The following is an 11373-nucleotide window of genomic DNA, read 5'->3' on the forward strand; positions in this document are numbered from 1 at the left end:
CGAGCCGGGCGTGCTGAGCCCCGCGGCCACCCCCGGTCCCGGCCATGAAGAGGGACGAGCGAGACGCCAGAGCCATGCGGTACCCGCAGCCGCCGGACGGGGTCGGCTCGCCCCCCGAGAGTCTGAGGAACGGCTACGTGAAGAGCTGCGTGAGCCCCTTGCGGCAGGACCCTCCGCGCGGCTTCTTCTTCCACCTCTGCCGCTTCTGCAACGTGGAGCTGCTGCTGCCGCCGGCCTCCCCCCAGCAGCCGCGGCGCGGCTCCCCCTTCTCCCGGGCGCGCCTCGCTCTGGGCGCTCTGGCCGCCTTTGTCCTCGCCCTGCTGCTCGGCTCGGGGCCCGAGAGCTGGGCTGCCGGGGCTGCCCGGCTGCGGACCCTGCTGAGTGTCTGCTCGCTCAGCCTCAGCCCCCTCTTCAGCATCGCCTGTGCCTTCTTCTTCCTCACCTGCTTCCTGACCCAGACCAAGCGGGGCCCCGGCCCGGGCCGGAGCGGCAGCTCCTGGTGGCTGCTGGCGCTGCCCGCCTGCTGTTACCTGGGGGACTTCTTGGTGCGGCCTTGGTGGTCTTGGCCTTGGGAGGACGGAGACGCAGGGGCTCTGGCCCCGCACACACCCCCGGCGACGGCGGGCAGGTTGTTCTTGGTGCTGAGCTGTGTGGGCTTGCTGACGCTCGCGCACCGGGTGAGGCTCCAGCACAGCATCCTGGTGCTGCTCTTCTCCTGCTTCGTCTGGTGGGTCTCCTTCACCAGCCTCGGGGCGCTGCCTTCAGCCCTCAGGCCACTGCTGTCCTGCCTGGTCGGGGGCGCTGGCTGCCTGCTGGCCCTGGGGTTGGATTACTTCTTTCAAATCAGGGAAGCTCCTCATCATCCTCGGTTGTCCAGTACCGCGGAAGAAAAAGTGCCTGTGATCAGACCCCGGAGGAGGTCCAGCTGCGTGTCTTTCGGAGAAACTTCGGCCAGTTACTATGGCAGTTGTAAAATGTTCAGGAGACCTTCGTTGCCTTGCATTTCCAGAGAACAGGTATGTTAGCAGAAAGCAAGGTTTGGTAAGGAAGTGAGTGCCGTTTTATCGCTTCAGTTCTCGAGTTCAATTCGCGTTGTTTGAAAGCATGTTAATTTCCAGGGTGGAAAAAAAAAAATAAAACGTTTTATTTTGGAAAGAATTCCTAAAATACAGGAAGCTTTTTAAAAACGCACAGCTAGTACCTTTTATCTTTGAATAGAAATAAAATAGCAAACCGATCATATTGCAGTTTTTAAAAACTTTGTTTATGCAATAGATGAGTTCTCAGAAGAGTAAATTATTTGTAGTTTAATAGATTGACTAATCCCACTTTGGCATACTCTGATGTATATCATTTTGGTGCTATTTATCTTTTGCTCTTGTAATGGTGTTATCTCCCCAAAGATAACAGATGAGTGAATGCACATATGTATGAATTTTAATCAGTGCGGTTTCATTATTCTTGATTTGAGAGGAAGAATTTGAGATCTTATAATGAGCATTGATGAGTTTTGCAGCTGAGATTTTTAGTTTAGATGAAAATACTGTTGCAAATAATTTTTAAAAGATTCCAACCCCCACCACGAATTTAAGCAGTATAGGCTAATATAATCTTTTACAGATTATGGTGGTGTGTATTTGTTATATAATTAAGAGAATGTTGTAACAATTTAACCTTTAAACTTAGTAGTGTGTGGAAAGATGCCAAAATTTTTTTTTCCCAATTTTTTTCCCCCTGTAGGTTTACATGTTTTTGTTTTTTGAAGGAATCGAAATCATTGCCAGGGAACGAACTTGTCTATATATACCCTAGGGAAATCTTACCTGTTCTAATCACCAAGAAACTCAGCAACTATAGCTACTGTTCATTGAGCATTTACTAAGTGCAAAATGCTTTACATATTGTCTTAAATCCTCACAAGAACCCTGTATGATGGGTGACATTACTTCAATTTCGAGTTGAGCAAATTGAGGCTTATAGATTACCCAACTTCATGTATCTAGAAAGTGGCAGCGTTGGGATTTGAACCTCAATTTTTCAGTTTTCAATGTGTGTTCTAAGCAACTAAAAGGATGAGTGTAGAAGTTTTATGTAGAAGAGTAGGAATTTATACCATTGATTTTCAGACTTTTTGATTAGTGATATGTTTTACACTAGGATCCAATATATTGGAAACAAAATTTTCTTATTCTTGCTACATCTGATGCTCTCTTCAAAGTAATCTAAAAAGTGCTATATTAATTTTATGATGTGTTTAACACTGATCTCTGGTGTTCCAGTGAGACCACACTTTGTTTCTGGAAAGTATTTTCAGAGGCTGCTTTTGTGGTCTGTAGTTACTTGACCAAATGATTAAAAAAAATGTTCAAAAACTTTTGTCTTCTCAGTTTACCGCCAGTGGTAATAGACAGTGCTTAGAAAAGTGTATATCAAGAGAAAAATTGTTGTGAGAAGATTAACTTTAGAGCAAAGTAATATCAGCTGTTTTTATAGACTGGTGCAGCACTTGATGGTTGACTGAGTAAATTGCATTTTTTTAACACCGGAAAAGTGGGGTAGCATAGTCTCATCACGTTTGTAGATAATTTTCCTGAATTTAACAGATTACAATTTAACATATTTTAATTGTTACCTGTCGGCATAGTCAATCATGGCTGTTCTCTTGTGAATTGAAAATTCCTGGTATTCCTAATCCTAGTCTGGAGCTCCTTCCATCACAGCAACCCTTTTCAATCTTTAGGTAGGTGCAGTGTTGTTATGCTACGTGGCTTCATTTATCATTTATATTGGAAGAAAATACAATTTACCCTTTTGAAAAGGGCATATTATCCCATTGCAGAAAACTCTTATTCACATTCCACTATGAATAGGAACATTTTTGGGGTCTTAAATATATGCTAAAAGTTCAAGGGTTTATACACTGTTACTTAATGTTCAGTGTCATAAAATAATACTATTTTGGCATTACTAGAATTACTAGATATTTTTAATTTAGCAGAGATCGTAATAACAGGAATTTTTACTTATGCTTATTCTTGAAGTTTGACAGTGGGTCTGTGGTTTTGTTTGCACTTTTTATGTAAAGAAATTAAGAGGAAATCAGTGATTAATGGAAGTGAAAATCAAAGGACTTCCTAATTTTCAGAGTGTTAAACTTTGTATATGACAAGTGTAATTCACTTTATTGTTTCAGAAACTGAAGGGAGACAGAAAGATTTTTGAATAGAACCTAATATAGGGAAAGATGTCCTGGATTCATAGACAGAGGAGCAAGGGTGAGGTCTTGGCTCCACTGTGTAATCTTGGAAAAGTCAGTGAGTCTGAGTCTCAGTATCCTCTCAAATCAGGGATCCCAGTAGAAGAATTCTATAATACTTTCCAGTTCTAGAATCCATTTCTTTTAGTTTATACTTTTTTGTAAGGTATGAATAAAAGTATAAGTAAAACATCACAAATTCTTGACGTTTTGCTTAAATGTTGAATTGCTGATATTACTAACCTATATTTTCCAAGGTGTAATGATTGGAAAAGATGAACAAATGTTCTGTATTTTTTGAATAGAGGACTTTAAAAATTACATGTGGATTCATTTTTGGATTGATGACAAATTATTATACTTTCATTTCCTTAAGAATTTTATAAGTGTCTGAAAAATAATTGAAAACATTAATCTAAATGTTTTTAATTGTGTGAGAGTAGATTTAAAACAATTTTTAACTTTTGGGATGTTATATTAAGTACTGTATTAAAAAATAAAGGCACGTTTGTAAAACATTTGATTTTCATAGATTTATAGTATTTGATGTAAATGCTATACATGTGTAGTTCTTAACGAAGGTTTTTTTATTTTTTATTGTTGTTTTTAGCTGAGCGTTTAGAGATTTAAAGTTTAAATTTGGTTACCGATGACTGTGTTCTACCTTGGTACATTAATGGAAAGAAGTACTTAAGTTTTTAGTGTACTTGCCAGGAGTCAACTTAAACTAATAGGAAGTTAAAAAAAAAATCAGTTGTCTACATAGAAGCTTTGACCAGAATTCAACAAACTACATTTCTAGGCCATATTAATTGTATATTCTATAATGTAGTTTTCAGCTTTTCAGCCAGATCATTTCATGTGTGTGATAGACTAGGTAAATATGTATGAGGTTTTGAAAATCATACGTTAGTATGTGAAATATTTTTCTATACCTAAAATGCTAAGTGCTTTCTAAATGGTTAGGTAAATATTTAAAAATTCTGTGGCCTTAAGGCCCATAAATATTATTTAAAGTGTTAATTTTATTTGAAGAAGTTATAGACGTGTAATATGAAGGCTTTAATTTTTTTTTTTTAAGTTTAAGTGATTATTTACTCCCTTAAGGAATTTGCAAAGCATACCTCATTACAAATTTAAGAATACTGTAGTATTTGTGAAATTTATTTTATGGTTTCACGAATACTGTAGTATTTGTGAAATTTATTTTATGGTTTCAGTGAGTAGTGTTTAATTCTAATTTCATCTTAATGTTTTGTAGTAAAATATCAGCCTACGTAATAATTTTATGCTCTATTTTATAAATACTATATGTACTCTATCATTGGAGTTACTGTTCAAAAACACAGATTTGATCAAATCACTCGCTCTGTTTTAAAAACCTCTTATGGTTTTTCATTGTCCACAGGATAAAGTGGGCAATGATCTTGAACCTTGCTTGCTAAGTCCTTTATAACCTGCTCTTAGTCTTTTCTTGTTTCTTTGTTTTGTGTTTTAAAAAGCCATCTAGAGGACTTAGGGGACACCGCCTCCCTGCATCCATCCTTGGCTTTAGCTGTTTGAGGACTGCTTATTGTTATTGACTTGTAGATTTTTTTCTTTTTCTTTTTCCAGTCACACTGGTTGAAATCTCCTTTAAGGAACAAATAAGATTAAGAAGTCTTTGGACCGTATAGTGATACTCAAATTAATGTGTAAACTGAGAAAACTCCGTTATAGCAGAGTTGGCCATATTTAAAAGTAAAAGATAACAGATTATGTGATGTGTGACAGAATATTCATTATACCTCATGAAATAGTAACATCTCCATAGTTTGTTTTCCCACACTGAGTGGAAAGTAAATAGGGCCAACCATAAGTAAAAATGTAGTTTATTTTCATTGTCCTCAGACATTTTATCTTCTTCAGTGGCATGCCTTTCACTGATTCTCTTTTTCTTTTCCCTTTCAGTGATCAAATCAGCCTGTTTCCCTAGCACATTCTCCTGCCTTCCTGTACCCCAACCCAAGCAGGAAGAATTTATACTTGCTGAAAATGTTTACTTCCACCAAAATATGTTTGTATAGATATAGAAGAGATTCAGAGTTTATCTAATTGAAATCTGCTCATTTTATAGACAGGAAAGAAATTCACATTTAACTCCAGAGAGTTAAAAGAGTTATCTCTAGGTTATGTTGTGAGATAGTTGGGATACAGGGACTGGAACCTGGGTCTTGATCCTAGTCCATCTATGCTTTCCACAAAGAGCATAAGTACCTGTGCAGTCATAGTTTTCCAAGGTTATAATTAATTTTGCCAGTTCTATGATAAATGACATCTCTTCAAGAGTTCAGGGGTACAGGTGGGAGAGAGAGGGAAGAGAGAGAGATAGGAGGGACTCTTGAAATCATATAGTTCATAATGACCTTGTAGATAAACTTGGTCCCTGATGTAGTTATTTCAGGGTGACTTGTCGGGAGGAAGCTGGTGTCAAGTGCCTTCAGAGACGAGCCACATAATATGTTTTTGTTATATGCTGAAGGAGGGGAGGGTAAGGAGAATGGAAGTCACCGACTATTGCCTACTTTGCCTAAGAACATTCAATTTAAACAAAACAAACGCAACAACTGTGTTAGCTAAGCAAAACTTTAGGAGATCCAGATTCTGTCTGTAGGTAGTTCCTGACAGTTAATAACATTGAGTTGGTGTTCAACTTATTTCAAAGCTGATCTATATATGTTTAAGTGATTATTAGAAGCCTGTTCTTAGAACTTGGGGCAGAGGAGTGTATTTCTGACTGTCATTTTCTTTTACAATCTAGAACTTTCCTTCATGTATGGATTTACCTAGCAGGTATCTCATCTTTATAGATTTTCCTCCATCAGCTGGAGTACATTGGCTACTTCTTACATTTCAAACAATGTGCATTCAGCATATTTTAAATTTATTTAATTAGCATTTAAATTTTAAATGAGAAATATCACACATAAAAGAATGTACACATGTATATTTTTCTATGGTTAAAGGAAGAAAATAAAACAAAGGGGGAAAAAAAGACTTGTACTCATCACTCATTTCCTTTGGAAGAAGTTCCCCATATAACCTTTTTTTCGCATCTCCTCATTCTGCCCCAGAGGCAACACATCTAACCTTTTTTTTTTTCTCCTATTCATTCCTGTGCTTGGTTTTATAATTATAATCCCATGAATGTATTTCTAAATAATCTAAATAATATGTTGTTAGTATTGCCTGCTTTTGAACGTTAATAGAATCGGGCTATATGAATTCTTCTGTAACTTTTTTTTTTTTGCTTGATGTTTTCTGAGATTTATCCATGTTGATGTGGATAGTTGTAATACATTTTTTTCAATGCTACATAGTATTTATTCCGTTGTTCATGGACCCTTGGCTGGTTTGCTATTATGTACAATGCTGTTGTGAAAATTCCTGTAAATGTCTTCTCGTGCATGTGTGCATCTAGAAGTAGAATTGCTGAGTTGTAAGGTATGCTCATGTTCAACTTTCCTAGATATAGTAGATAGAATAATGGCCCCTCAAAGATGTTCACATTCTAATCCCAGGAATTTGTGAATGTTACCTGATGTGGCAAAGGGAATTTGCAGATGGGATTAATTTAAGGACTTTGAGGTGGGGAAATTGTCCAGGATTACCTGAGTGGACCCAGTGTAATCACAAAGGTTCTTAAAAAGTAGAAGAGGGTGGCGGAAGAGATCAGAGGAGATGTGACTATAGAAGTAGGGTTGGAGTAATGAATGCAGTGTGCGAAAGACTTACTCAACCCCTTTGGCTTTGATAGTGGAAGGAGGCCAGGAACCAGGGAAAGCAGGCAGCCTATAGCAGCTGTAAGAGGTTAGGAAAAGGATTTTTCCCTAGAGCTCTCAGAAAGTAATAAAGCCCTGCCAGCACCTTCAAAAAGTAACAATTGATTTGTGAATGATGGGATCCTGCTTTGCTGCTGGAAACTAAGGCAGAAAGGTGAATTAACTAGCCCCAAATCACTTAGCTAGTGCACAAAAAGTACCATAATATGCTAAGTGCCATATCCAATATATAATAAGGTCCTAAGAACTCTTTCAGTTGAAACAACTAAACTACAGGTTTAAACATTTTAGAATACCTTTGAAAGGAATAATTGAGTAAGAAAGGAAATGAATGTAGTATAGAGGAGTATAAATTTCCCTTCTTCCCCTCCCTAGATTCTTTGGCTGTTATAATAATTAAGTTGACGTGAAATAGATTCACAGGAGAAAAACAAATTTTGTAGTATGAGAGCCCCATAAAAATATAAAACTCAAAGAAGTGACCAAAGCAGGAATCTTTTATAACTACAAGACAAAGATACAATAAATTTGTGAAGAATTGACAGGACAGAGGGGTTAGTAAATTGGTGAAGAAGGTTTGTATAGCCTTCTGGCTCTAAATTCTCTATCTCCTGCTTTCGGGAGTGGGGTAGGGTGGGAGAGGAGAGTCAAAGTGTCCTTGCATTGGCTGTTTCTCAAATACCTTTAATATAAAATAATCAGTATACCAAAGTGGTATATTTTGGGGTGGCATATTCTGCTCCCCTTTGGTAGGAATCCTGAGAGGTAAGCAAATAAAACCAGCTTTCACCTGAAGAGTTTCTGACCATCCTTAGACACCTTGAATATTTGCTTATGTTAGGTAAGGCTAGGCTCAAGTGATAAAACCTGGGGTCTCCCTGAAGTCAGGAATCTAATAGGAAACATCTGCATAAAGCTGAGTCCCCAGAATGCTACTCCCCAGTGTAGGGGTAAATGAGAAATAAATATGGCCATAGAGATGGATGCCTATCTTGATCTTGGCACAAGGGAGTTGGGGGAGGGTCAGATCTTCTCCTGGGAATGTGTAACCACAAGAGGGCCCTCATATTTTTATTGTAGTAACATATATGTAACATATGTTTTACCATTTTTAAGTATACAGTTTAGTGGGGTTAAGTACATACATCTTCCAGCTCTAGAACTTTTTTGACATCCCAAACTGAAACTCCATCCTCATTAAATAATAACTCCATTCTCTCTGCCCTCGACCCCTGGCAACCATCATTCTACTTTGTTTTTGTATAAATTTGACTAGAGATACCTCATATAAGTGTGATCATACAGTATTTATCTTTTTGCAACTGACTTATTTCACTTAGCATAATCATTGTTGGAATTTTTACAGGGATTGCACTGAATCCATAGATTGCTTTGAGTAGTATTCACATCTTAACAATAGTTCAGTCTTAACAGTCCATTAACATGGGATGTCTTTCTGTTAATTTGTGTTTTAATTTTTCCAGCAACATTTTGTAGTTTTCAGTGTACAAGTCTTTCACCTCTTTCCTGAAGTTTATTCTTAAGTATCCTTTTTGACGCTATTGTAAATGAAATTGTTTCTTAATTTCATTTTGAATTGTTCATTGTCAGTTATAAAAATATAATTGATTTATACGTGTTGATTTTATATCCTGCAGCTTTACTGAATTTGTTTATTTTGAGTTTGTGTGTGTGTGTGTGTGTGTGTGTGTGTGTGTGTGTGGAATCTTTAGGGTCCTCATTTAGTTAAAAAAATGTATTAAGACTTTTTTAGAACAGTTTAAAATTCACAGCAAAATTGAGAGGAAAATACAGAAATTTCCCATAAACACTTTGCCTGCCCCACACTGGCATTGCCTCTTCCATTATCAACATCTCCCACCAGAATGTTACATTTGTTACAGTTGGTGAACCAACATTGATACATCTAAATCCAGTTTACATGTGTTTCATATGGTGTGTATGTTGTATGGGCCATATAATGACGCATCCATTATTGTGGAAAATACATACAAAGTATTTTCATTGCCCTAAAAATTCTCTTTGTTTTTCATCCCTTCCCCAATCCCCACCTCTAGCAACCACTAATCTTTTTACTGTTGCTATAGTTTTGCTTTTTCCAGAGTGTCTTATACTTGGAATCATAGAGTACTCATTCAGTTTTTAAAATCTAAATTAACGCTACATATGTGGACTGGGAAACCTCAAAAATGTAGAGTGGTCCCAAGTAATTTCAAATTCTCTAAGGCTTTAAATAATTCCCACAGATAAAATTCTAAGGCAATGGAGCAGTGCATAGTCAAAAAGACACAAACCATTTAAGGAAACCAGGCATTATGAGTAAGAACCCGTAGGAAAAGTGCACGGGGTGAGGAAACAACCAATACCTGAAAAACCCCCAAACAAAAACCAAACAAAAACCAAACCAACAATAACAACAACAAAACCACACCTACATACACACACGCACGCACACACACGCACACACACACACACACACACAGACACCCACAAATACTGTAGAGGTTGGAACTATCATATGCCAGATGTAAAAAATGTTTAATATGCTTAAAGAAATGAAATAGAAGCTTGGGGAAATGGGGAACAGAATGTTAAAAGAACAATAAATCAGACAGATTTAGAAAATAGAACTTCTAAAAATGAAAAAAAATAACCACGAATTAAATAGCAGTTGAGAGACAGAATTTGTAAACCTGAAGTTAGATCCAAAGAAATTGTAATGTTTTACAGAGAAAAAAAGAGATGGAAATTAAGAAAGAGAGATAGACTTGGAGAATAAGAAGAGGTTTAACATGGATTTAATTGAAGTTCCAAAAGGAGAAAATAAGATGGAGAACTGGCAATATTTGAGGAGATAATGGCTATAAAATAGAATTTTCTAGAACTGATAAATACCACATGATAATTCAGAAAGCCCACTGAATTACAAGTAGAACATCTAAAACAAAATCTACCCCAGACACATCATTGTAAAATTCAGAACACACACACATACAAAGAGAAATACTAAAAGTCAAAAGAAAAGAAATTACCTATAAAAAAATGAACAATTATACTGAAAATTGACTTACTAATAGCAATAGTGGATGCCAGAAAGCAGTAGAATGTCATCTTTCATGTACTGAGGGAAAATAACTGTCAAACTAGCAATCAATGCCCAGCAAAACTATCTTTCTAGAAAGAGAACAAATTAAAAACATTTCAGACCAGCAAAAAATCTAGAGTTTTTACCACCAAAAGTACATATGCTTCAGGCAGGAGGAATAGCTAAAATCAATACAGAATGCTAATAATAAATATATAGGTAACATTAAGCAACCATGCTGTTGTTATAAGATAGTACTAACAGTACCTAATTTGTGAAGAGAGAACAAGCTAGAACTAAAACACTAGAAAATGATGGCATTTACTTTGGAAGGAAAAATGAAAATAGTGGGAATGTAGAGAAAAGGAAGTATGAAGATATTTCAGTTCTGGGTGTCTGAAAGGTTAGTGGTATCATTAGCTAACATAGGGAATATAGGTAAAGTAGCTGGTGTGGGAGAAATGATAAAGAGCTTGGTTTTCTTGATCAATTCATGTTGTTTTCTCATGTGTGTGCTTGCTATCTCTAAATGGGATGTAAACTCCCTGAGAACAAAGATCAAAGATTTCTATTTTGTATTTCTCATATTACATTTTGGAGTTCACGATGGATATCCATTATTGTGTTTACTTTTATTGTCATTTCTTATAATAGTTCCTTGAGAGAAGGAAACAACTGTAGGTGGAGATGAGTCTTAATTTCCTACTATCTGGTATTCTCATTAACGATAAGCTGTGCTGCACAATGGTGAAGCCAGACTGCTTGAGTTTAAATGTCATTTCTGCCACTTACAGGATATTGGGCAAGTTCTTTAACTTCTCTGTTTCCCCAGACATAAATGAGGTAATAATAGCATCTCTCTCACTGATGTGAGATGTTGTAGTGAGGAGTAAAGGAGTTAATAATACATAAAATTCTTGAAATGATGTCTGACACCTGGCAAGCCCTCAGTAGGTTGTTGGTGGTGGTATTATTAACGGTTAAAATTTTCATCCTCAAATATTGTGTTTGTATATGCCAAATTAAAATCAGTGATAAGGCTAATTGAAATTTAGCTCTTTCAAACAGTCTTTTTATTTGTCTTGATACTTCCCTTGCAAACTGTATTAAGTAAAACTGCCTTGCATAAAGGATTATATGGGGGAAATTTTTTCAGCAATTGTCAGTATTAGGACAACAAAGAAAGGCTA

At 36.9% G+C, this 11373-nt stretch overlaps 1 protein-coding gene across 1 annotated transcript in view; it reads left to right on the forward strand.

Annotated features, from left to right (window-relative positions):
• The first annotated feature begins 6 nt into the window (after positions 1–6).
• Positions 7–11373, forward strand: part of PDE3B (phosphodiesterase 3B) — a 159082-nt gene continuing 147715 nt past the window's right edge. Inside the window, exon 1 of the mRNA XM_011374176.1 lies at positions 7–1016. Coding sequence (XP_011372478.1) covers positions 45–1016 — 972 coding nt within the window. The 5' untranslated portion in view covers positions 7–44. The remainder of the gene's footprint in view (positions 1017–11373) is intronic.

This window comes from Pteropus vampyrus, unplaced genomic scaffold, assembly GCF_000151845.1.
Source record: "Pteropus vampyrus isolate Shadow unplaced genomic scaffold, Pvam_2.0 Scaffold240, whole genome shotgun sequence".
Classification (NCBI taxonomy): Eukaryota; Metazoa; Chordata; class Mammalia; order Chiroptera; family Pteropodidae; genus Pteropus; species Pteropus vampyrus.